Raw genomic sequence first — 27,606 nt, 5'->3', positions numbered from 1 at the left:
GGCCCTATCTGTATGCGGTCTTGGGCAAGATGGGTATAGGGCAAGAATTTATCGATTGGGTCAGCTTTTTGTACTCGGGCCCTCTTGCCAGAGTGGTGGTGAACAACCATAGATCGGAGGATTTCCCTTTGGGAAGAGGCATGCGGCAGGGATGTCCCCTCTCCCCACTTCTGTTCGCATTGGCACTTGAGCCTCTTGCGGCATGGGTTCACTGGGATAGGACGATTCGTGGATTGAGATGGACCTCCGAGTGGGAGGATAAAATCTCTCTCTATGCGCATGATGTTTTGCTCTACCTCACATTCCCCAGGGAGTCCTTGATCGTTTTTCTTGATATATTGGCTAGCTATATTTGGTAGATATTCAGGTTTTGTTATTAATTGGGGGAAATCAGTGTTGTTTGTTCTTAGCGGAGAACCTCCGGTTATCCCGGAATCCTGCCCATTACAGATGGAGTCAGTGGGATTTCGGTACCTACTCATTTAAGTAACTAAGGACCCAAGGCTGCGATTTGATAACAACCTTAAGCCGCCGCTGGACAGGCTCCGTAGAGATGTAGCAAGGTGGAAGGAGTTGTCGCCTTCCCATACTGGGTCGCGCGGTATTGTTCAAGATGATGGCGCTTTCCTGCTTTCTCTATGTTCTCCAAAATGCACTGGACCCGGTGCCACCTTCGTACTTCAGAGAAATAGAGTCTCTCCAGAGGCAGCTCCTTTGGGAAGGCAGACCGCGAATCGCATTCAACAAACTCACCCTGCCTTAGTACGATGGAGGGATCGGACTTCCGGACCTCCGAAAGTATTATTGGGCCTCCCAGCTAGCGGCGATTAATCATGTGATCTACGGATCTCCAGGAGACCCTGGATATGCGATGGACAGGGGCCAGCTACCTGGTGGAGATTATACGAGGGCCCTGTATGCTAGAAAGAAGCGGCCCCTCTTGGTGGGACCGGCAGCCCATGCAGTTCAAGTGTGGCACTCAGCTAATCTGCACCTCAAATGGGATAATAAGATTACGCTTGCCACCACGCTATGGAGTTCAGAGGCCCACGGTAGTCTGTGGAAATCGAAGGGGTTTGATAGATGGGATCTTATCAGGATATCTCAGGTCAAAGATATGTGGGGAAAGGATGGAATTCTGACGTTTGAAGACAGGCACCAGTTATGGGAGAGTGAAAGATTACGTTATTGGTGGCAAGGATTCCCCTGGGGACCGAGCTTCCAGAGGCCTCCCCGTTGTAGGATTGAGTGTTGGATGGTCACCTCCCTATTAAGTCTATCTCCCTGATTTACACAAAGCTGATTAACCATACGGTGGACCCATTGGTTCGACTTAAAGATCAATGGAATGAGGATGGCTTTGAGCTGGAAGATGAGGATTGGAGAGAGGCGGTGTCTTCCCCCAGGGCGGTCGCGATCCCAATGAGGCTAAGGCTAGTTCAATTGTCCAGGTGCTGTTTACAGGTTGAAGAGAGATGTCTTTGATATCCCTGAGACTTCAGAAAACAGGAGGCAAGCCAACAACCCCTTGGAGATACTTAAGTTCTGGGATGTAGAGATGCAAGTCTAGTCCTACTCACTCCCAGGCAAGAGGGCAGCAGGCAATAGGCCAACACAACAAAGAAGTTCAGCAAAGTGCAGCCCCTCCAACAGCTTAGCAGTCCTTCTTCCTGGTAGAATGGCTTCATTTCCAGGAGTGTTCTGAGTTGGTAGAGTCAGAGGTCCAGTTCTTAAAACCAGTTGGGCCTTTAAAGTGGGGGAGACTTAAAATAGATGCCTTTGAAGTGCACACGTTCCTTGTTTTCCTGCCATGGCTCTAGTCTCACTACAGGGGGTTATGCAACCATTTGTGTGGGGACAAAACACAACCTTTCAGTAAGCCAGGAAGCATTAGCCCCGCCCTCCCATCCTGCCCAGGGTGGCCCATCAAGATATGAATGGCCCATCAGTCACACCTAAGCTCCCTTTGTGTGTGGCTGTCTAAAGGGAATGCACAAAGCTAGGTGCCACCCACCCCACACGCATATTCAGAGATAGGCAGAAGGCACAAAATGGTTACAGTAAGAAAATGCCAAGTTTCTAAAAGTAATTATAAAGGTAAAGTAATTATTATTTGTGTGCATCTGTGGCGGGTCTTCATCAGGACTAAAAGAAGGAGGAAGGTAGGACAGCCTGTGATTGTAAAATGTAGGGGGGTAAGGTCAAAGCTTGATGTGTGTTAGTGGTAAAACAATTAGGGCACGAGTACCCAATTGGGCTCACCTTATTAGAGGTAAGTATTTCTTCCGACAGGTCCTTCAACGTGAGGGTGGAGAGTGTCAGCCGACAAACTCCATGGTCATGTATGGCAAAAGTATTTCTATAAAACAAGCAAGTCAAAACTCAGGCCTCTGCTGGGAAAGGTGCTGTATACCCTATTTTCAACTGTAGTAGGGACTGAGCACACCGTGTTTCTTTGTACGCAATCTTCAGCACCAGCCGGTGGGAAGATCGGGAGAAGGGGTGCCGCTTTGGCGATCACCTGAAAATGAGTAAGGGAGTCCAATGTCAGCCCATGGTTACGTGAAACCGGGGCTGCACGAATGGGTGAAGGCTTGATGGTGTGTATCATGCAATACTTCATATTCACATTATTAATTTCAGCGCTATTCTAAAAGGTGGTGGTCCCAGAAAGCTAGATGTGAGCTAGGGTGAATTGCTTATGTACAGTGAACCCTACACGTCACAATCAAACTAACTGAAGTGGACGCATGCGCTTCACAATGTCCAATTCCTCGATATGCTTAAAATAGTGGAGTCAGAGCAGGCATTTACATGGTGGTGCGGGAGCATTATGGGAAAAAATGGGAGCATGTGCATGCCGATACTGTGCGTAAAATTTGCGAGCTTCCCATGCAGATAACTCATCGTGGCTTACCCGAAAGGAATTTATAAAAAACAACGATATTTAACTACCGATACTTAACTACCGTAAAAGCATAAATCAGCTCAGTGGCGTAAGGCGGGAAACGTGCCGTGAAAACTACGTTTGTGTGGAGTTGCCGAGTAAAGATACCAGCCGGTATCCAGTACGAGGGATAGTCGTACAAAAAATGCTACGGGCAACATACGATTAGTGTTCGAGTGGCACATACCAAGTAAAACCGCCCCGGACTTGCTACTGATAATTCCCAAACCCGCGGGGTGAAGGCTAACCCTGAGGGTCGGTGTGTGGAGGCAAGCGTTGTGGGCAAAACTTACTAGCAAAACAGCGAGGACGTCTTAATCCGTCTGTACTTATCGATAACTGATAACCAGAGCCTACGTGTGCTCTCTATATGACCTGCGCCGCCCCCGGTGTACGTGTCAGGTCGTGTGTGTGGAAGGGAGCTGACTGCAGAGTGATCGATAGAGATCGGGCAGACTGAATTATTCTGGAAAGGATGTACTTAAATGTTATAAGCGGGGGGAGCAGTGTTTCGAACGCTCGTGAATGGAGCGAGAAGTCTAAACAATCTTCAACAGTTTCTTACAGAAATTGTATACATTTTGGACAATTGTTTCATTATACATTATGTACAATATACAGTCATAGAATGTCAGTAATTATGATTTTCCATACTAAGTGAAAAAACAGTTGAATTTATGACTCATGTTACTGGCACAAGAGAAGCACAGTACATATAGTGTAGGCTATTTTGTCAAAACAATGTCCGATAGGCAACAATTTTATAGAGACTCCTAAGTAGAGTTACATAGTTACAAAGCAATGTGATGTTATCTTAAAACAGTATGATGTTACCTCAGGCTATATTTGCCGTAAGTGCCCTGGTAAAACTTTGCATTCGTAGCTCCACATATAAGGAGTGTTATATGGAGGAGGACAGGTAAACTCAGGTGTATAACTATGGGATGTGTAAAGAGGGTGCTTGGTTCCAGGAACCCTGTATGGATATAGGCTAGAGTCTGCTCATCTGTACATAGGTTTCCTCCTGTTCAATGAGGCCATGGGTCACTGACTCGATGGTATGTATCCAGCGGCATTCCTTGAAGTTAAGTTGGTTTGCTGTATTGCCACCTCTTTGGTGTGGAATCACCTTTTCAGATACCCACCATTCAAGTTGTTCATGAGTGTGTCCCATTGCAGAGTAGTGTTCCACTAGGGGTGCTCCTTGCACCTTGCATTTTATTCTACTCTGGTGTTGCAGAATTCTGTTCTGTACTTTTTGAGTCGTCTGGCCTATGTAGCTCAATAGGCATGGGCATCTTATCGCATAGATTACCTTTTGACTATTCCAGTTCGTGAATTGGGTGAGTGTGTATGTTTTACCTCGGTGTGTGAAAGTTTCCCCAGTTGTTACGTATTTGCACGCTTTGCAGCTGCCTTTGGTGTCCAGTGATGGGTGGTAGACCTAATTGAGATCTGGTGTCAGGTGCAGGTGCTGATTCCAGAAATGAAGAAACTACGTAGTCTTTGACATTTTTGGCCCGCTTGAATGAGAACATGGGAACCTCTGGCATTCCAATTTCTGGCCCCACCAGATTCTAGTATTTTTTGATGATTTTGTTTATTTCGTTTGTCAATTTTTCGTTTTTTTTTGTTGTACTTCTAGTAAGGTCTCACATGGTCTGTACCAGGCTCTTTTCCTGGCTCTATTGAAGAGCCCCTTTGGATATCCCCTTTCTCTCAATTTGAAAATGAGTAAATCAGTTTATTGGATGTAATATTTTCTTCGTGTGCAATTCCTACGCACACGCAAGATTTGCCCGTAGGGCAGGTTATCCTTAAGGTTCCTGGGGTGGTGCGAGTCATAATGTAAGAGCATATTCCGATCTGTAGGTTTCTTGTATAGGTTCATCACAATTCTTTCTTCCTGTACTTCCAGAGTAAGGTCTAGAAATGGAATGGACTTGTTACTGTGTACCATCGTGAACTGAATGTCTCTGGAGCGTGCATTTAACCATGATAGGAAAAGCTTGAGTGTGTCTTCTGGGCCCGTAAAGAGCATCACAATGTCATCAATATATCGATTCCAAGTGGTTATGATGTCAATATATGGATTCTGGTCTGAGTATATATATTGATTTCCAAAGTTGTCCATGAACAAATTTGCCAGACTAGGAGCAAATCCGGCACCCATGGCGACTCCTTTGCATTGGTAGAAAAACATGTCTTGGAAGATAAAGTCATTTGTTGTCATGGCGATGGTTAGCAATTGGACCAAAAATTCTGTGGGGATCCAATGGGGTGAAGGACGAGTGTCTAAGACCTTCCTGATAACAGTGATTGCTTCCTCTTGTGGTATGCTGGTATATAATGAGCACACGTCGAGTGTGACAAAAAATTGTGTTGATTTGTTAAATGGCTGATCCTCTAGAATTTGGATAGTGTGCATAGTGTCACGTATGAATGATCTTGTTTCTCATACAAAAGGCTGTAGGAAGCTGTCCAGATATTGGTTAATCGGTTCCAAAATGGAGCCGCAGCCAGAGACTATCGGTCTTCCTGGTGGTTTTTGTAAGTTTTTATGGACTTTAGGGATAGTGTAGATTGTCGGAATCCTGGGGGCATCATTGTTCAAGAATTTAAATTTGGGTTCCGAAAGAAGTTCTTCTTCTAGACCTTGTTTGGTGAGTTCTTTGATTAGTTTGGTTATATCCTGTGTGGGGTCTCGTGGTGTGCGGGTATAGCTGTTTTGACAGTTGAGTTGTTGTTTAATCTCCGCTATGTAATCTTCCGTGTTCTGGAATACAACTGCTCCACCCTTGTCCGCAGTCTTTATCACAATAGATTTATTGTCTTTAAGTGTTTGCAGTGCTAGACTCTCATCTTTCGTAATGTTGTGTTTGATGTATTTGGTGTTATGTAGCAGGTTCATAACTTCCGTCATCACTATTTTTTCATATGCTAGGATTTTTTTTACATTCATGAGATGCGCAGCAGGGTTGAAGGTGGAAGGAGGACGGAAACCCGTGGCTGCTGGCTTTCTGATGTATTCATCCCTTTTTGCAAAGAAGTACTTCAGACGAATTTTCCTGAAGAACTGTTGTAGCTCCAACTTGATGTTGAAAGAGTTTGGGGGAGCAGTTGGTATAAAAGATAGACCCTTAGCCAGGATATCATGTTCAGCTGTATTCAAGGTGTAGTCTGAAATGTTCAGAATGGGGTCTTTCATGTTTGTTATTACTTGTTGCGCAGCATTTTCTCCAGCAGGTGGATTTGTTTCACTAGGATTGGCTGCCTGGGTGGTGTTTACCCAAGGTACATTTGGCGTCTCGTCCTGATTTCGCCATGGTTCTGCTGTGGTTGTGGTTGAAACCGTACTCTGGTTCAGCGCATTTATCTAGGGTCGAAACGTCGACGTTCTGTTTATGTATCCATCCACACAGAGTCTCAACAAAGCAAAGAAATAATTTATCCATTTGAGACAATTGTATTCTAAAGTGGACACTCATGATGTAAAGTTTCGTCTATATGTATGATTATTTTGGCACTCCGTTTAATTGTTTACAGCACTCTGTCCCCAGTCACGACCTATTCACTCAATGTATACCGAGTCCATGTGTTTTGTTTGTTTTGGACAGCTATTCAAAGAATTGTGAATTTACTCGCTGCAAGGTTTATACTAAAAGATTTACCTTTATAACTATTGTGGTCAGTGTGTGTTTCCACATATATCCTTCATTGGATATATTGTTTTATTTTTGTATTCAATACATTTTTCAATTTAATTGTGATCCCCAACAGAACCATTGTTGTTGTTTAGTTTCCTTACCCAGGTTCTGAGGGTTACTGAGTTACCCCATTACTTCTAATTGCAAGTTTGTAAAAGTGGCATTTTCGGAATTTGGGTGTCCCATCTCATCCCAGCTGAAAATTGCACTTCTAAGTAATCTCAATGTTGACCTGTGGGAGAGACAGGCCTTGCAGGAGTGAAAAACGAATTTGAGAGTTATTCACTACCAGGACATGTAAACCTTAAAAGTGCATTTCCTACTTTTAAGGACGCTACACCCTGCACTTGGACTGTAGGGCCTACCTACAGGGATGACATATATATTACAAGCATTTGCAATGCAATGGTCTCGGCATTATTAAAGGTAGAGCTATTGGCATTGCTCATGACATTTTTTTTCATTTTCTTTTTTTTAAAAACATAAATAAATGGTATTGTCATTTACAATGGCAATAGGTGAGCATTAGACAGTAGTGGAGAGTATTCCCGGACACAGAGCCACACACACAGACAGAGCCACGCACACACACACAGACGGCTCTGTCTGTGTGTGTGTGCGTGGCTCTGTCTGTCTGTGTGTACGCGGCTCTGTCTGTTTGTGTGTACATGGCTCTGTCTGTGTGTGTGTGCGTGGCTCTGTCTGTGTGTGTGTGCGTGGCTCTGTCTGTGTGTGTGTGCGCGGCTCTGTCTGTATGTGTGTGTGCGGCTCTGTGTCCGCAAATACTCTCGCCTACTCTCTAATGCTCACCTATTGCCATTGTAAATGACAATACCATTTATTTATGTTTTTTTTAAAAATGTCATGAGCAATGCCAATAGCTCTACCTTTAATAATGCCGAGACCAGTGCATTGTAAATGCTTGTTTGTTTTTGTCTCTAGTGCTCAACGTCAAAATATGATGCTGAAAAATAAATCCTCCTTGAATACGAGGGTAGTGCCCACCAATGGCAACCACAGGCACAAATTAAGTACAACTTGCCCATGTTGTTCTAGTTATTTGTGTCTCGCTCAGCATTTATTTATTTATTTATTTATTTATTCCATTTGTATGGCGCAGCAGCTACCCAGAGGGTTTCTCGGCGCCTTGGATTGTAACATAAACCAGGTGAATTGGACTAAGAATCTTAATTTTGGTCGAAGAGCCATGCCTTGATACCTTTTCGGAATGTTATATAGTTAGGTTCCAGTCGTAGTTTTAGTGGAATCGAATTCCATAAAGCTGGTGCCAGATATCCGAAGGAGCGTCCGCCCATTCGTGCTCGTTTAAATCTCGGAACAACACATTTCGCCAAATGTGTTGATCTAAGATTACGGGCTGGGATGTATTTCTGAACCAGCTTACATAGGTACGCTGGGGCTTCTCGGGTGTTTATCTTAAACATATAGCATAACGCTTTAAACTTGGTTCTGTTGGCCATTTTGAGCCAATGTAAAACGCGTAAATGTTCAGAGATATGCGCCCTACTTGGTAGATTTAGAAGCACCCTCACTGCTGCATTTTGGACAATCTGTAGCCGTCGTAGGGTCTCTCTATTGGAACCAAGTAGAAGAATGTTCCCATAATCCAGCCTTGAGCCAATCAAGGCCTGTACTACAGTTCTTTGTGCGCCTTCAGGAAGTTGCCATAGGATTTTCTTTAGCCATTTTAAAATGGCGAAGCAGGCTGACGCTGTTTTGGCTACGTGATCACGCATCGTCAGTTTGTCATCAATCAGTATTCCTAGATTTCTAGCCGAAGGAACTGCTATTGGCGGGGGACCCATTTCTGTGGGCCAGTGTGTTTGTCCCCAGAGCTCTTTTCGTTCTCCGAAAATTAGTAGTTCCGTTTTGTCACCATTTAATTTTAGTTTTTTAGAGTGCATCCACTTCGCTATGTCCTGTAGCCCAGAGCGTAGGGAAGAGGTGTTACTGTTTTCAGAGGTTGAAAGGGAGCATACCAACCTTTCACAATACAAAAACATTTATAGTTGCACTTACTGCCCCAACCTGAGTTTGTGCTATAAGTGGGTCAGATAGGCCTCGGAAAGAATATAAAAGTAGACTCCGACTCGTCCCTGTGATTAGGTGGTGGTGGGTCGGTATTGTGTGTATTTTATGCCCCTCCCACGGGAACCAATTGTGAAGTGGGAGCTATTGAAGCATAATTTAATAATTATGTGTTGCAGTTTCCTGGTTCAACCATAGTGTTGAGGGATAAAAAGTCACTTTTGTTGCATTGCTTGAGACAGGGGGTTGGGCGCTTTTGAGAGCCCTTCTGAAATAAATAAAACTGAACTTAAAATGGAATTGTTTACTGAATATGAATGTCGCTTTTGTAAACATGCTAAACACTGCAACTCACAGTGTAGAATTTTCTCACGAAGGTTGTTTGTAATACACATCAAACACTAGGGAAACCAACAGTTACACAAAAAATATATATGATATGAAGGTATATTGCCAGATGCCCTTACACCATCTCTCAGCTATCATCTCACAAACAAAAGCCTTTGGTTCATCCCTCCTGTCCAAACCTGCATGAAAAGCTATCTCATCTTCCTGCGAGGCGCCTCCAGGGAGTAAAAAACAAGCAGTACGGGAGTGAGGGTAGGTGAGGGTGCCGCTGCCTGCTTGAGGGGGCAGAAAGGGGCTGCGCTACTTACTCCGTCAAGTTGACATTCAGCGATCCGCGGGCGCTGGAGCACAGGAAGTCCAGCGAGGGCCGGCAGTCCAGGAGCAGCGGCCGCCAGCCGGGCCTGCGCGCAGCAGCCGCTGGAGACGGTGAGCGTTCACTGACGTCACCTTCATCATGGGGCTGTGGCACGCGGCGGAGACGCCGTCGGTGTTAGCGTGCACATCGGCAGCTCCGAGACTGACGCGCGTGGCCAGCTCTTGTCTCTCCCTCTCCCATTGACGATGCTGCACGCGTGGCCAGCTCTTGTCTCCACTCGTTGTCGGCTGAGCCGACGACTATAGTTCTCTGGTGAGAACGCATTTTGCGCGCTTCTAGCCGAGACCTAAAAAAGGACGATTTGGGCCTGGCAAGAAGGTTAACTTACCAGGTCGGTATGGCAGTTTTAACCTCACTCACAGGCTCTGCAATGACTGGCCTGAGTCATGGTTAAAGGATTACTTGAGTGGGTGTCACAATCAGTGCTGCAGGGCCACTAGTCGCAATTAATTTACAGGGCCTGGGCACATGTAGTGCACTTTACTAGGGACTTTTAAATACATTTGTGTTAACTCCTTGAGCTAATGGAATAGGACAAGGAGGCTATTGTGTTGTTTATATGGGTTTTATGAGGCCCAGCTGCTGCCTTCGCTGATTCCGTTGTGGCAGGAGTGTTGAACAAGGTTACCTTCTTGTCCTTGCGTATATTGTTAGGAGGATGGTAGAGGGCATTGCTTTAGTGTTTATTGTAATTACTTATTGTGTCATTTGGGCCTGGGAGAAGAGCTTATGAGCTGCCTATGTTCTCCATGCTAGCATGGCAACCATTATGAACTATGGTCATCCATAGGTAGCCGTGGCAGGCAGGGACGGCTATCTATCCAATCTCCTGCTGGCATTTACAACATACCTGCCGCAACCAAACCCCACCATCACGAAGCCATAGTTAGAAGGATACTTCCGTGCTCATACCAAGCTAGGCTAAGGCTACCAGCCTTATGCAATGAGATGGAAAGGATACACATTGCTTCGGGAGGCTGACTCACAGCACTATATGCAGCTAAAAATACAGAACAAAACCATGTGAAAATGGCAAGTCAGTTCTAGCCATACTTCTAACTTTGGTTTCAGCTATATTATACTGATTCAGGAAAATGTGCAAATAAGTTTTTCTACATAAAATTATTTTCAGAAATACTACGTATTGAGTGTAATTTACAGACAATATCAGATCACTAAAGAATTTAACTTAAATACTTATGTGCTTCTGTTCGAAGTTATTATTTCTCTTTTCAACGTACACAAGGACATGTGCTGACACATTTTGCTGCTCCTCTCTTTACATACTCTTAGATAGCAGATCAGCAGCTACCTCAGAGTTACATTTAACCATCAATCGATGGAGCAACGCCTGCTATGGATCTATCATCAATTTGGAAAATGGAACCCAGGTCGACCTTCCATCCGCCTCAGACATCCACCGACCAGATTCAGGTGGCACAGGTAAGAAGAGAATCTCACGCACTGTACAATGCGGCGGGCTACAGAAATATTTGACTTCAGTGAGCATCAATGTGACATCAGTCCTGGGTGATAAACAAGACCACTGAAGTTCTCAGGACATATAGTCCTTGAAAAAAGGGCTTGACCTGAAACTGAGTGACTTACATGAAAACCGGTTGCATGTGTTGATCAGGAAAGTGAGAGATATTACAGCACTGGATACTAAATGGAAATTTGCCGTGTGAAGTGCTCCTCACATACTGAAACAACCTTTACCAAAGCGAATAGGCCTGGTCTTGTTAAGCTGGTTTGATGGTTAAAGTATGTTTCCTTCATTCCAAGCATATGACACAAAAATAAAATGAAAAAAGAAAGCATGCCCCCATTAAAGCCATGTGCTTGCGAGGACATTTTTTATTAAAATTGATAGTTACATGTAGTCTTGAAAGTACGGGTGCGTCTTAGGAGGCAGGTGTACGTTAGAAAAGCGATCGATAACATTCTTCGTTTTAATGCACGTCACAGAAAAATTATTATTACCAGTGCAAAGAAAGGGTACAGTTGTCTCAGAATTATTGTATCTCCTAAAAACACACAAGGATGACTAAAAAATAGAAATTATGAAAACTGAAGAAAAAAACGCATTGTCCAAATAAAATATTGGGAAAATGCATTACCAAACTAAATTATTGGCTCACCAGATCTAGCACTTCTTTTTCGGGGGATGTGCACTTGATCAGTCAAAAATGCTACCACTCACAGTGCAAGAGACCCCGTCCCAGATTTACAAACATTTGACACAGAACAGCACAGCAAGAAAAGTAGCTGCCCTGCATCAAATAGAAAGATATGGCTCATTACTTCTCTCTCTGATCTTGTGCACTGAGTACTGTCCAGCACCAATGCAGGTACACTTGCACCATGGTGCAAGGATGCCTGTGTTAGAGACAGGTACCTCCCTGCACAAAAACAATCCTCAGAGGTATTTTCCTATTTCTATGTGTTCTGCAGAATACAACACACATAGAAAGAGGAAATATTTTGGAGAAATAAACATTTCTCCTCGTTACACCTCTTTTGGGACGGCATAACATTTTGATACATTCCCAGGTTTTCTACCCTTGGTAAGTCAGGGAATGATCCAAAATCCATGGGTGGATGCATGGTAACGCCCCCTTTTTTACGCATGGAACCCATGCAGAGTAAAGCAAATCAACGATTTCAGCTAAATTACGTTACTCTCGATTTACTAAACCTTGCTGAGCCATTCAAGTTGGCTTTGCGTGGTTAGTGAATTTTAATTAAGCCCTTGCTTTGGCTTGTGTCACCTTGTGTCTCCTTTTGTGAGGCTGTGGCAATGCAAGGGCTTTGTAAATCGGGGCCCTAGTGGCTGAAGTGGACGGACTCACTGACCCATGATGTATTCTGTTTTGACCAGAAGCAAAATGTGAATGACACTGTAACAGATCAAAGGGTGAAAAGAGCTTACCAAAAGCCCCTCTGGGTAGCTATATATGTATGTATGTTTTTGACTTTTTTTTTTTACACAAGGTTGGCAGGAAACTTTTTTCAAGGCCAGACACGAAAATAAATGTTAGGAGTTTAAGTAATTTGATGTTACCTTTAAAATGACACCATATAGCACCTTATATCTCCCTATATTTTGTGAAACAGGCTAGCAAGCAAGGGATCATTGCATCCAGCATTGGTGACTAGAGATTAATGTAAAATACTGTAAAAAAACACAGGGGCATATTTACAAGGCCCCTGCGCCACCAGAGCATCACTTTTTGTGGTGCTTTGGTGGCACACAATGCTGAATCATCTTTTCAAGCCCACGCAAAGCCATCCTGCATGACTTTTCATAGTCTTGTAAATATGGCCCCCTTTTACGCATTACTCTGCGTGAAAGGGTCATTCTATGAGTGTTGCTGTGGGAGTTCCCTCGCAACACCCACTGATTCTGACGCATTACCAGATTTACAAGCTTTTGTAAACCTGATAATGTGCATTCTGCAGCACAAATAGAAGGAGGAAAATGCCATCACTTATTGGGAGACCTTCCTGCAGAGAAACAATCATCTCTGCAACAGGGGCACCCTTGCACCATGGTGCAAGGGTGCCTGCTTTGGCGCTAGGCAGCCAATTGTGCACCAGCACAGAAGAAAGCACAGGGATGCGCCGTATTGCTGTAAATATGATGCATTACTGCACTTTTCTAATGGCGCAGTTTGGTGCAACAAGATGGCTTGGAACGCCGTGCTGAGTCATTCCTGGTGCAGAAAACACATTGAATGCCTAAGAGCTTAAAATGCTCCCTTTTCCTGAATTTAAGCAATTTACCATTGTAAGTTTCTAAACAATGAATTACATCAGCAAAGTCTTCAGCCTTGGCTAAGTATATTTACTAATCAGAAGTCCACATGTATGTAACATGAAGAGGTATATGGTCAACGTCAACATAGGTGGAATTAAGGGTAGTAAACCTACATAAATGTTCATGTAGATGGAATCAAGTAAAGTAAACCTACATACATTATCATATAGGTGGAATTAAGTGTAGTAAACCTGCCTAATGTTCCTATTATACTAATCAAGTGGGGAAGGATCACTTGTCCTGCACAACCTTTGGTATGCAGGAGGAGCGTGGGGTGTCCCAAATAAAAGACCCTCATGCACGTGATGGGTATGGTGGTAAATCTAGCGGTATATCTTGATTTTCCGCTTTTAATCACGTGTGTGCATAATCATTAGGTCAGTGTGGTTATGCAGCCTCCACCAGGAGGTTCTTACCCAAGGTTGATACAGTAGTGAGCCAGTGAATAAAAAATGAAAAAATTGAGGGCAATAACAAAAAATCCCAAAAGTCAGATATTCGTTTTATTATTTCTGTATTCGGGACTGGTAAACTCTGGACTAGTGCATAGTATGGCACTGATTATGAGTAACGGATGCACTCAGAGTATCTAAAGAATGAGAATTGTGAGTTAAAAAATGGTCGACATGTTTCTGCCTCGACAGCCTTCAGTTAGGACTTACGGGCATTCATCAGGACCTCAAAGTGAATAAAGTGAGGAAAATAGTTAAAATATTTACAAAAGTGCTCTTGCAAAATTGTGATAGGAAATAGGGATATCTTAAACCTGTTCCTTTGTTAGCGAGGTCATATTGTACCTGTAAAAGTAAGAAAAAGGGGAATTGCGTATAGACAAAACAAAGGGCGGGGTACATTGGGACACACATAGAGCAGAAATCTGCTTCAATGTTCCTATTGACAGAATTAAATGTAGTACACCTATGCCAACCAATAAATACTTACCTTCCCAATATTCTGGTCAGATATTTTTTCTTTACAATGTTTACAATTGAATATTCCAGTAGTAAACCATTGTATTAATCATGCATGTAGCGTACTAACAGGATTAAAAATATAGCATGTGCACAAATTACAGTAGCTGTTACCATGGGTCAGTTTTAGAGAAGTAGTGCAAAATAACGAGGAGATAGAGGAGGCCTACAGAATGTCACGATCGTGCCTGTGAACTCTGTACCTCTTCAGAGACAGTGTAGTCTTCAAAAGCACAGACCAAAATAATAGCCTGATATTGTCTTGCATGATTATGTCATTACACTAGTTCAAAGTAATGTTCTGGCAGACAAAACCAGAAAAGATTTTCTAAAAAGAATGCAGCTACTTTGGATGGATTCTGGAAGCCTCCATGTGTGAGCGCCCCATGCATGCACAAACTCCCATTTCCTGCCTGTCACCAACCAGGTTATCCAGACCCTGGATTTTGACATAGCAGGCAGGATGAAGGTCTGTGTGTCTAAGGTGCGCCCCTTGTATGGTGTTTTTTTCAATGTTGCCTTTCCCTAGTAACAAAAAGCTTTTCACTTTTTTGTTAGTGATTAGATAAACACAAGACTCTCTGCCAGGAGTACACTTGATACAACAAATAGAGGTTTCCAGTTGGCTGCCAGAAGCCTGTCTTTCTCATCCTGGGTATGGGCATCCACACAGTTTCAGATATTTCTGAGCTTAGATTTGCCCGAGGTAGCTGAGGAAATGCCTTCTGTCTATTTAAATCTAGCTAAAAGGTATACTATACTGATCTCCCAGTCAATATTGACAGAACCAGTAAGATAATAGTATCCCCCACTTGAGGGCCCACTACTCCGTATTTACAATGGCTTTCTTTGGACACATTCACTTTCAAATATAGGATTTTGGGGACCCTGGGCAAGAAATATTTTGGTGTCCCTGTTTGAAACAACTCTCAGTTTTGTTACCCAGTTTTCCTAATTCAAGCCAATGTTGCCTAAACATATTGAATTATATGTCAAATGTTAAGGTACAAAATACACTGAAGTGAGCTAGAGAGAAAAGGCATTTATTCAGGGGGCCCCTTAGAAGGTGTGAACTGTGGGCAAGTGCCCACCACGTTGCACATGCCTTAAAACATCTCTGTTTGGAGAAAAGGGACTAAGGTTATAATTCAGCCTTTTGGCATCACCTCTAACCCACCACAGTGAACCGCTTGCCTGCATGCCATAGTGAAAGGTCCCCGGGGGTGGTGGGGGTGCGTCTCAGTAACAAACGTTTACTAGCGGGTGCGGCAGATGAACTTCTACTACAGATGAGTGCCGAATGGGCTGCCATGCTCTTACTGTTATCTCAGGATTCTCTTTTGCTTTACTGAATGAAAGAAAAATATCCCTGATGCTTAGGGAAATTTCCCCCCCTGACGTCAGAGACCTTACTCTCTTTTCCTACTCAGATCCCAACTGTCTTTCATGGTTGACCCAGGTAGGAAAATGAAACAGAGACCCTAAAAAAGGGTAAGGTGTCTGTGGAAAGGCCCTGCTGCAGGGACGCGGGCCTTCGCTAGGTTAGCTCACCAGTGCAGACCAGCAGGACCCGAGGCAGTGTGGTTTCTTCCATGCTCTGACCACAAGCGGTGGCCACACCTTCTATTTATATCCTCTGGCCGCTTCTGCCATCAGACTGCATGCGTGTCCCTAACTTACATAGGGACCGGGTGGCTCATTACATCCCATGCAACCGTTGGACAATATAACATGCATCCACAATAACTTCCAGTGCACATGATGTGGGTCGTAACTGAGTCATAACGAATACGTAGACCAACGAGTCACATTGGCTTTATTTACTGCACGGAATAGGGAGAAAGAAATAATGAGAGACAGAGAGAGAGATAGAGAGATGAAAAGATTAACCATAATTACAGCATTACATTATATTACCATGTCTAGTGGGCGCCACGGCTAACTTCAGCTTCAGTTGTCACTCTTGGCCCCTCTGGCGCTCACAGCAGATGTAATCTCTGAGTCTCTGGCTGACCTGGGGCTTGGCACTCAAACTGTAGGGCCCGCCCCACCCACCCTTCTCTCCAGATGGCAAGACCATGCAACTCTCGACCGGATGCTCCTCACTCTGTGAACAACAATCGCTCCAACTACTTTTCTCTGGTGCTGGAGAACCACCGTCCTCAAGTCCTTGACTCACACCGCTGGCTTCCAGTTCACACCAAGAGCTGTTCTCCAAGTCCTCCCTCTCGACTTCCTGGTTGTCTCTCAAAAACCAAGATGGATTTCTAGTTACTTCAGTATTACCCCTTTTAGTGGTCACCATAGTTCCTTTGATGCTTACAACTTCCCAGACTTGGCTTTCTCTCAGAGTCCTAAATTTCCACCCATCTCTGATGACCACATGATCACCTACTCTTAATGTCAGTTCCACCTCTGTCCTATCGCAACTAGCCCTGTTGTTTGTAGCTTCTCTTTTCTCTTAGGGGGCACTCACATCGATGTCCGCTGGTGACTAGGAATTGCCTGCAGGTAGCAGATCCCAAGTGTGCCTTTTCATTAACAAGTCATTTGGTGCACATACTGTTGTACTGTGGAGTGTCTGGCGGTATGCTTTTAAAAACTGGTGTAAACAGTATTGCAAGTTCTGTCCTTGATCTACCCCTATCCGAAGTGCTTTGTTGAGCGTCCTCATAAACCTCTTCACCTCCCCAATTGCCTGAGGCCATTGATGGGTGATGCAGCTATGCCAAACATTGAGCTGTTGAGATACTCTCAAAACACCTGGCCTTGAAAGGGTGGTCCATTGTCCGTTTTGATCTCCTTAGGTATCCCCATCTGGGGTATACTCTTTCTAGGGCAGGTCTGGCATAATCAAATGCAGTGGACTGAGTTAGTTCGACTGCAGGAAATTTGGTGTAACTATCCATTAGGACCATTGTCAAATGGTTGCCCGGGAAACTGCCAAAATCAAGGCTCACCGAGGACTACGCTCACCGAGGACTACATCTGAGTGAGAGCACTTTAAGTGATCACTGGTGGTTCCGGACCCCGTGATGATGTAGGCTCAGCAGTTTTTACTCTATCTTCCACCATGTGATCCATCCCTGGGAACCACACCTTCTGTCGTAACTGAGCTTTAGTTTTGGCCACGCCCTGGTGTCCCTGGTGCACTTGCTCAATGGTGAGATCCCACGGCTTAGTTGGTATAACTATTTGCTGACCTCTTAACAACAGCCCCTCTTCACTGAGTTTGTCCAAACAGTGCTACAGGTGTGTAGCTATGTTCTTCTGCTGTCAGCTTCCTTGCTCCATCAACAAAATTTCCTCTACCTGTGACTCTTGAGAGCCACAGTCACGTGCCTTAAACAAGCATCTTACTTGGTAGCCTCGACTACATCTGCCCCCGACAGAGTTTTATGGCACACCACTTGGGTGATCATCCGGACTAGGTCTTCCGCCCCTCAATCCACTTCCTGTGGCTTGCCTGGAATTACGGACACGGGATAGCGTGAGAAATAGTTGGCAGGTTTGTTCACCCCGGGCCGATAAGCAACTTCAAAGGAGTATTGTTCAAGCTGAACGGTCCATCTTTCTATTCTCGGCAGACCATTCTGATCGTTCAAATAGTGTCACTAAGAGCTCTATAATGACCTGGGGCTGGAAATGCTTGCAGCCCACCTAATGACTTGCATCTCCATTTCTATCTGTGCATAGCAAGTCTCCACTGTTGACATTGGCCTGCTTGCCGTATGCAGTGAGAGCCCATTCACCCTCACCTTTAGCTTGCAGAAGCACAGCTTCCAGCTCGACCAACCTGGCGTCCACAATTAGTTCAGTTTTCTGCAACGAGTCAAAATGAGCCATCTTAGCACCCTGTAAGAGCACATTCTTGACATCCTTGAATACCTGGGCTGCCTTGCTGTTCCATTCCAATTGACGTCCTTCTGATGTAAGGTCCTCAGTGATTTTGCAAACGTAGCCAGGTTTGGGTTGAACCTCCTGCAGTAGTTGTCCATTCCAATGAAACTGCGGACTTCCGAGGGTTTGTGAGGAACCACAGGTATTTAGATTGCTTTAATTGTATTTGTGTCCACTTGCAAACCCACACTCGAGAACCTGTAACCAAAGTGTGACGGGATGGCGGGCTCTGGGGATGAAGATGCTGTTATGCCCTCGGACTGGTGGTCCGCAATGCCGACCCTGCCCCCTCACACAAAGAAATCAACCTCATTAGTGTAAAAAAGACATTTCTGCTGATGCAGCGTTAATCCACACTCAAACAGCCACTGCATGGTAGCCCTTAGCCTCACGTGATCCGGTTTTTATGTTGATGCATGTGGCCCATTGTTGCCAGTCCTGGACTTTTGTGTGATTCTGGGTGTTCTAGTCTTGGTTTGAGTCCATTGATATAATTATACTAACACACCTGAAATTAATGACTTGTAGGTGGAAAGTGGAGAACAGGCGACAGTGTGATTTAAGACCTGAAGTGAGGTGGTTACCCTATTCCCAACGCTTGAGAAGGGTTGAAAGTAAATATAACCTTCTTGATGAATTCAGTACCCTTCAACCAATCAAAACAATCAATCATTGGTGCTTGCTTTCCCTCCTGCAGAGCTCTCCACCAGTGATTCCAAGTTAGCACATGCCATGCGACTAACTTACATGTCAGATACAACATCCAGGAAGTGAAAGTAGTGAGTGAGAATGTAGGAACAAACCAGAACCGACTCACTAGATTTGTAACTTTTTCTGATTTGTAGTTCATGTTTCTTAAGTCATAGGTTAACATGAACCCCCCTGCCAGAACCATGAAGGTGGTGAGGGACAAATATAACACAATGTAGGAACCAACCAACACAAATAATTCCTAAAAAGATGCAGTGACTATAGAAGAAAAAGATTCTAGTAATATATGTTCAAAATGACTGAGAACATTTCAATAATCCAGCAAGATCGCAAGGCCATGTGGGATGAGAGAAGGCTGGAAGGAACTCTCTTTTTCTTTGTTGATGCTAAATTAAATACTGATATACCATTACAAAACTGTGAGTATGCAAGAAAAATAGTATAAAACGCACCTGACGTTGTCTATATCTGGTAATCCATAGCATGTCTTAATGAAATGCTAATTACCATGCAGTGAAATTCTGATAGATACATCTGCCGTGTGGATTCTTCACCTTGTGAATATCCCCTTGCGTCAGCAACATTCGGAAATTCTTTTTTCGTAGCCTCGCGCCGACGTGGAGTCCTGACGTCATAGAGACACGACCTCGCTCGCGACTCCGCTGACGTCACCGACGCCTATAATAGGCCCACGCCGGCGTGATGACATCTGTTCCCTTTTTTCCGCGTCGTCGACGCTAACGGTTTCGGGATACTCTGTAGCCTTAGTACATTGTTACTTTGTTTCTTCAATTCTCCATTCTCAAATAATTTTGTTCTGTCATCATGTCGACAAAGAAGACCGGTTTTAAACCTTGTAGAGAATGTGGGAAGATGATGTCCGTTACGGACCCTCACCAAGACTGCATCGGGTGTTTAAGTTCGGATCACGACGTCGATGGGTGTTCTTCATGTCAGAAGATGAATCCGAAGGCTCTTCGTGAAAGAGAATCCAAGCTTCTTGTGGCCAAATTTAAAGCGAGTAAGGTTAAAAGATCCTCGAAGCATTCGAAGAAGTCGAAGTCGAGATCCAGGTCGAGGTCACGGGAGGCGTCGGTCTCGAAGTCTTCATCCGGTCACGCTTCCGGTTCTCACAAGAAGCATAAGAAAAGGAGACATGGATCCCGTCATCGTTCTAGATCGAAGTCTCCCAAGAGGATGAGGTCAAAGGTGATTCCTCTTCAGGTGTCGGATCAGGAGGGTGAGGCTTCACCTTCGGAGTCGATGGTCCAGTCTCCGACTCCGGTTCCGGATCCGACTCCGACTCCGTCTCCGGCTCCATCTCCGGCTCCAGAAGACAATGATGGAGTTCCTGTTGAGGAAGAGGTTTCGAATCCTGTTGAGGAAACAGATTCAAACGTACCTCGAGATCGGCCTGAGCATCCACCATTCCCGACTCCAGGTCAGGACCCCTCTGCGTTTTTAAACACGATGTATGGGGTTTTCTCGAGGTCATGGTACCCCTCTGGAGCGCTTTCGGGTCCCATGGGTCCTATGACTTTTAATTTGGGTGTTCCTCACTCATACGCTCCGGCACCCTTCATGCCGTTTATGCCAGCTCCGACTCCGTTGTGGCAATTCCAGGCTCCACCGAGGTCGACGCCGGTATCGACGCCGGCTCGACCGAAGTCGACGACTCCGGTTCCGGCGTCACCGACTCCTTTGGATCATATGGGACAGCCTGCCAAGCCCTCGGATTCGATTCCGAAGTCGGCTCCGGCGCCGTCGGATTCGGCGTTGAATTCGGCTGCACTTCGTGTTAAGATGAGATCTCGTAGAGAAGCTCAACGTCTTCTGGATGAACAGAGGATTGATGAATCTTCTTCTGAAGTAGAGGAAGGTGAGCTAGAAGGGAATTGTTTTGAAGACCTGGCGGATGCTAGTGGTCTCGAGTTTTCTCCGGAGTGGTCTTTGCCTTCAGGGTCTGATACTCCTTCCAGAGACATTCAACCTTATCACGTCGTCATGAAGAAGGCAGCTGGACTTTTGGGTTTGGTTTTGCCCTCTGTAGAATTTAAGTCGAATTTATTGACAGAGGTCCTCCATTCTCCGAGTTCTTCAGTGGAACCTTTGCTACCTTTTAACGATGCTCTAAAGGATCCCATAATGGAGGTTTGGAAGAAGCCTTTTTCTGCCCCTGCGGTTTCAAAAAGTGTGGCTAGGAGGTATAGAGTGGCTCCTGAAGATCCTGCTTCCTTATATTCTCATCCTTCCCCAGAGAGTTTGGTAATTCAGGCAGCTTGCTCTAAGAAGTCAGTTGGGGCTTTTCCGCAGGTGCCTGGCGACTAAGAGGCCAAGAAACAAGATCAAGTCGCGAAGAAGGTTTTTTCTTCGGCTAGTATGGCTTTGAAATCCTCTAACGCCACTTGCCTTATGGGGAGATATATTCATGCTCACATGGATTCTATGCGTTCATTGGTCCCTAAGGTTCCTGAGGATTGTAGAAAGGACTTTGAAGAGGCTTTATCTGACTCTCAGGCGGCGGCTCGTCAAGTCATCCAAAGTGGACTTGATACTACTGACTCTGTGGCAAGGATCATGGGCACGGCGGTGGCCACGAGACGTTCAGCCTGGTTGAAGTCTTCTGATTTTTCAGCTGATGTGCAGTCTGCCTTATTGGATTTGCCTTTCGATGGTGAGGGGCTTTTTGGAAAGAAAGCAGACACAGCCTTGGAGAGATTCAAGGACAGCAGGGCAACTGCTAGATCTCTTGGCCTTCAGATCAGAGGTTCTACGATCAGAAAATTCAGAGGATTTGGCCGCTCTTCCTTTCGATCATATAGACAAGGTCAGCAGCAGCAACAACAGCAGCAGCAGCAGAATACCTTGTATAGGTCTTACAGAGGGAAGCAGAGGGCACGTCCTCGAGGTCGTCAAGCCTCTTCCTCCTCCGCCTCCTCCAACCCCCCTGCCACGGAAAAGCAGCCCTAGATCCGCCATTCAGGACCATGTAGGCCCAGTGGGGGGTCGGCTTACCCACTTTCTACGAGATTGGGAATCGGTTACATCAGATCTTTGGGTTCTCAATCTCGTAGAAAATGGGTATGCCCTTCCCTTTCGGGAATTCCCTCCCAATTACCCTCCTTGTCAGGGATATTGCTCAGAGGAACATCTGTTACTCCTCCAGGAGGAAGTCCAGACCCTATTGAGAAAAGGTGCGATAGAGGTGGTTCCAGAGCAGGAAAGGGGTCAGGGGTGCTACTCCCGGTATTTCCTGATCCCCAAGAAAGATGGCAGGCTTCGGCCAATCCTGGATCTCAGGATCTTGAATTTTTATCTGAAGCAGGAGAAATTCAAGATGCTCACCCTTGTTCAGGTTCTTCAGGCTCTGCTGGAAGAAGACTGGATGGTGTTGCTCGACTTGCAGGATGCATATTTTCATATCCCAATCCTGAAGTCGCACAGGAGGTATCTCCGTTTTACGGTGGGATCGCAGCACTACCAGTTTGCGGTTCTTCCGTTTGGACTTACTACTGCACCTCGGGTCTTCACCAAGGTGATGGCAGTGGTGGTGGCGCATCTCAGAAGATCAGGGATTCCTGTATTCCCGTATCTGGACGACTGGTTGATCAAAGCCGAATCGTCAGAGATTGTGCTTCATCATCTGCAGGAGACAACCCAGTTGTTGTACAGGTTGGGTTTTTCGATAAACGTACCCAAATCTCACCTGGTGCCCTCCCAGCGCAACCTGTTCATAGGTGCTGTACTGGATACAACTGTATGTCGTGCATTCCCTCCCCCTCAAAGGATTTGCGACATACAGGAAATTATTCCTTTATTTTACAATGGAGCGGTCGTTCCAGTCCTGAAGGTTCTTCGCCTGCTCGGTCTGATGGCTTCTTGCATTCTGTTGGTCAACCATGCACGCTGGCACATGAGGGCACTCCAGTGGTGCCTCCGCAGGCAGTGGTATCAGCACAATGGAGATCTCAGGGAGTCAGTGAGGATCTCCAGAGAAGCTGCGGCGGATCTGTCTTGGTGGGGCGTGGAAGGCAATCTGTCACAAGGGAAGCCTTTTCATCTGCCTCCATCAGTGGCCACAGTGATAACGGATGCATCCACTCTCGGGTGGGGTGCTCATCTGGGGGACCTGGAGGTCAAAGGGCGTTGGTCTCCAGAGGAAAGGTTGCTTCATATCAACCTTCTAGAATTGCGGGCGATTCATTTGGCGCTCAAGGCCTTCCTCCCTTCCCTTCGCGGTCAGTCGGTTCAAGTCCTGACGAACAACACGACCGTGATGTGGTACGCCAACAAGCAGGGAGGAGTGGGGTCGCAGTGTCTCTGCAGAGAGGCTCCGCGTCTCTGGTCCTGGGTTCAGGACCATCGGATTTGTCTGATGGCAAATCATCTGGCTGGAGTGTTGAACGTTCGTGCGGACAGTCTCAGTCGCCAGTTCTCTGCCGACCACGAGTGGAGGCTTCATCCAGAGGTAGTTCGTCACGTCTTTCGGACGTGGGGAACTCCTCGGGTGGACCTGTTCGCCACTCGCGAGAATGCTCACTGCCCGTCATTCTGCAGTCTCCAGTATCCGATGCAAGGAGCCTTGGGGGATGCGTTTCAGTTGAGTTGGAGAGGTCAACTCCTTTACGCATTTCCCCCCATACCCTTGATTCCTCGGGTTCTGAGGAAGATTCGTCAAGACCGGGCCCAAATCATATTGGTCGCCCCGGATTGGCCGAGAAGGGTGTGGTATACAGATCTTCTCCACCTCTCCTCTCACCCGCCGCTCCGTCTCCCTCTCAGGGCAGACCTCCTCTCTCAGATGGAGGGGCAGGTTCTACACCCCCACCTCCAGACATTGCACCTTCATGCCTGGAGATTGAGCGGGGCAACCTGATTTCCTTTTCCCTCCCGCCTGACGTTGTGGATGTCATCTTGTCAGCCAGGCGTGACTCCACTAAGTCTGTCTATTCTTATAGATAGCCGAAATTTGTCTCGTGGTGTGGGGAAAAGTCTATTGACCCTTTGAAAGCCCATTTGTCTGACGTTCTCCAGTTTGCCCTTTCTCTGGCTCAGCAGGGTCTTGCTGTTGCCACGGTGAAAGGTTATCTTTCTGCGCTGTCAGCATTTCTCTGTTTGCCTGACCAGCCCTCTCTTTTTAAATCACCTGTTGTTTTAAGGTTTTTGAAGGGCCTCACAAATAAGTTCCCTCCTACTCCTTTTATTGTGCCTCAGTGGGACTTGAATCTTGTATTGACCTTTTTGATGGGTGCTCCCTTTGAGCCTCTCCACAAATGTCCCATGAGGCTTCTTACCCTTAAAACAGTCTTCCTCGTTGCAATAACCTCGGCAAGGAGGGTAAGTGAGCTTCAAGCTCTTAGTCACAAGCCCCCTTTCTTGACCATTCATGCTGATCGAATGGTTCTCAGGACCAGGGCTGCTTTTCGGCCTAAGGTGGTAACTCCCTTCCATCTAGGACAGTCCATTACCCTACCTGCCTTCTATCCTCCCCCTCACCCTTCTAAGGAGGAAGAGAGACTTCACCGCCTGGACCCTAAGAGGGCGGTGTCCTTTTACTTGGACAGATCCAAGGACTTTCGTTTGGAAGACCAGCTCTTCGTTGGTTTTACTGGCTGCAAGAAAGGAAGAGCGGTCCACAAAAGAACCTTGTCGAGATGGATCGTCCTCTGCATAAAGATCTGCTACTCTTTGGCCGGTAAGGAACCACCAGAGGGTATAAGGGCTCATTCTACAAGGGCTAAATCTTCATCCTCGGCATTGGCTAGAGGTGTACCTGTTGAAGATATTTGTAGGGCGGCAACTTGGTCTTCTCTCCACACTTTCGCGAAGCATTACTGCTTGGATTCCGAGGTGAGGAGGGACGGTCACTTTGCTCGCTCTGTCCTCCAGGATTTCCTGGTTTAGAAGAGTGGACACCCTCCTCTGGGAGTGGGGACTGCTGTGGGACTCTATTCACAAGGTGAGGAATCCACACGGCAGATGTATCTATCAGAAGAACAAGTTACTTACCTTCGGTAACGCTTTTTCTGGTAGATACAATATCTGCCTGTGGATTCCTCACTGACCCACCCGCCTCCCCGTTGTCCGCTCTTCTATGCCAGAGTTACTGTAATGTAATGTATATATATATTTTGTTGTCAAGGTAATGTTTCAATTGCTTTCCTGCTTTTGCTTAACACTGTGTGTTTTGCCTTGACTATTGTGTACTGTGTATACTATGTGCATTTCTACTGTCATTGGTCCGTCCGTGTGCCTCGATGGCACGGAAAAAAGGGCGGAACTGATGTCATCACGCCGGCGTGGGCCTATTATAGGCGTCGGTGACGTCAGCGGAGTCGCGAGCGAGGTCGTGTCTCTATGACGTCAGGACTCCACGTCGGCGCGAGGCTACGAAAAAAGAATTTCCGAATGTTGCTGACGCAAGGGGATATTCACAAGGTGAGGAATCCACAGGCAGATATTGTATCTACCAGAAAAAGCGTTACCGAAGGTAAGTAACTTGTTCTTCACAACCTCATAAGGTTGCAGTCTCTGACTTTTCTGACTCTCTTGCCACAGAGCACCTGAGAATTTGGAGATAACAGAGAGTATGCAACTCAAAGGAAGGAGGCTGAGGGTAGGTGCCCCCTCTGAGCCAGGCATCAATTGAAAACATTCAAGGTTGCTTCACATATACTTTGCTTTTTGTGGTTGCTGGGTGCTGGAGGAGCCAAGATGCTTGAGGGTTTTACCAGAGATATTTGATGACAAAATGATCTGTTGTGATTTCCTGTTAAGAACGCTGACTTAGAAATGGGCTGCCTGTCCTACCCTCAAGAAGATGTGATTGTATACCACCAAAGCAGTAATTTGTTTGGAGTTCTTCAAGGCCTTTAGAATGCAGCTGTGTTGGATCTGGACTGGGTGTAATGGCTTGACTAAGAAAGCACTGGTTGGCTCTAATTTTAGGGTGAAAGTACATGGGAGAGGGCTGTCTAATGCCACTGAGCCTCCTTATCATGTGGGTCATCAAGTTAGACCACTGCCCCATCCACAGCAAGACTTTTACCAGGATCCCAGGCCTGTGGAATATTGTCCTCTATTCATTCCTTCCCCAGGCCCCCTCATCTGGCACCCTGGGAGGGTAGACCTGGCCTTGTCACAAAGACTATATCATTAATGTGAGAATGCTACTGTGGTGAGTGGTGTTTCACAGACCCTGTTCTCTAAATTCCAAAAGAAATCTCACACATACCTAAAAATGGATAAAGCCCTAGAAATCCTTAATTAAAAAAGTCTACAATCCTAACCTAGTTTTGTCTGCCCACATTCACTACTTTCTTTATTTCCTTTTCAGTTGAAAAGCTTCCACAACTTCCTTGTCTCCAGGACCCACGGAGGTTGTCTTCGCCAGATGGTATATTTCCCACGTCTCTTCAAAACATGAGGCCAGGGATTCATTCAGAGCAAGCATCAGCAGATCACAAACAGCCCTGGTACATCGCAGTGCTCAACGAGAAGGTGAGAGGAGAACTTAGATGCCACATGCTCTCTGTAAATTAGTATGATCACACTATACCCAATCAAACCCGCGCCATTAAGCATATTGGATTTATTCTTAAAGCTTAGTGACTTTAAAAAAAGTTGTTAATAAACCTAAGTGTTAGGACGTAGCCTGTAGGAACACTTGGATACGTTATGGTGGTCTGACTTTTAATGTCTGGTGCATGACTATCTCAGAGATGCCCAAGTAGGAAATCTACACCACTGATTATTGGCCTTCAGTTCTTTTTCACTGCTTGCCTTAAACACATTTTGCTGCATTTTATGGGCAATATTTGCTTACGTTTTCTGACTTGTCGTTTGTCTTTGCCATTCTTTAAGCCTTACTTTGATAGAAGGATTAGGCGTCATGGTACATATCGACTTCCAGAAACTGTGTCTTCCCTGAGACTCACAGGCACAGCTGAGACTCCTTACCCCTGGAATGTATTCCACCTAAGCAGAAGATTTCTGTACACCAAGTGTCTATGGGGCCGATTACGATGGCAGGCGGATCACCCCCGCCGGGCTGGCGGTGGTCACCGCCGGCTCAGCGGGGGCCATCCACCCGCCATCGTCACTGCAAAGAACCCCCACCACATTATGATGGCTGGGGGGTCCGCGGCGGATGGAAAGAAGGGGTTTAATATGGTGGCGGTGTCTGGAAGACACCACCATCCATATTACAATGCAGGCCGTAATCAGCCTTTCCATGGCTGCATTGCCGCCATAGAAAGGCTGGCGGTTCCTGCTGTTGGGGGCCCGTTGCGGGCCCCCAGGGTATTGGGAGGGTGGGGGATGCACACGGGGGTACCTATGGTACCCCCCTGCTTTTACATGTACAATGTGGCAGGCACCTCACGGTGCCTGTCACGTTGTGCATGTAAAAGCACAACATGTATATTTTACATTGCGTTGGGGGCTGCTTGCAGCACCGCCCGCCGCAATGTAAAATATTCAGGATGCGCCCGCCACACTGGCGGGTGCATCATAATTGATGTGGTGAGACCGTCGCAACTATTGCAGGCGGTCCCTTTAGCAGCTGCCCTAAGTCACTGGTGGTTGTATGTCAATACACCGCACTACCATTACAACGCTGGTTTTACAACGCAAGTCGTTACCACGACTTGCGCTGTAGGGTGCTGGACTTAGGAATAGTAAGATTTACTATTCCAACACCAGCCTACGTACAGTAGGGAAGGTGTTGGAATATTAAATCTACTATTCCTTAGCCTAGAGCGCCCTCCAGCGCAAGT

At 45.9% G+C, this 27,606-nt stretch overlaps 1 protein-coding gene across 1 annotated transcript in view; it reads left to right on the top strand.

Moving 5' to 3' along the window:
• The window catches only part of CCDC27 (coiled-coil domain containing 27), a 295,166-nt gene that overhangs the window by 116,457 nt on the left and 151,103 nt on the right, over positions 1 to 27,606 (top strand). Inside the window, exons 5-6 of the mRNA XM_078640960.1 lie at positions 10,721 to 10,870; positions 26,166 to 26,329. Coding sequence (XP_078497086.1) covers positions 10,721 to 10,870; positions 26,166 to 26,329 — 314 coding nt within the window. The remainder of the gene's footprint in view (positions 1 to 10,720; positions 10,871 to 26,165; positions 26,330 to 27,606) is intronic.

This window comes from Lissotriton helveticus, chromosome 5_1, assembly GCF_964261635.1.
Source record: "Lissotriton helveticus chromosome 5_1, aLisHel1.1, whole genome shotgun sequence".
Lineage (NCBI taxonomy): Eukaryota > Metazoa > Chordata > Amphibia > Caudata > Salamandridae > Lissotriton > Lissotriton helveticus.
This window is presented reverse-complemented; position numbering and strand designations above follow the sequence as displayed.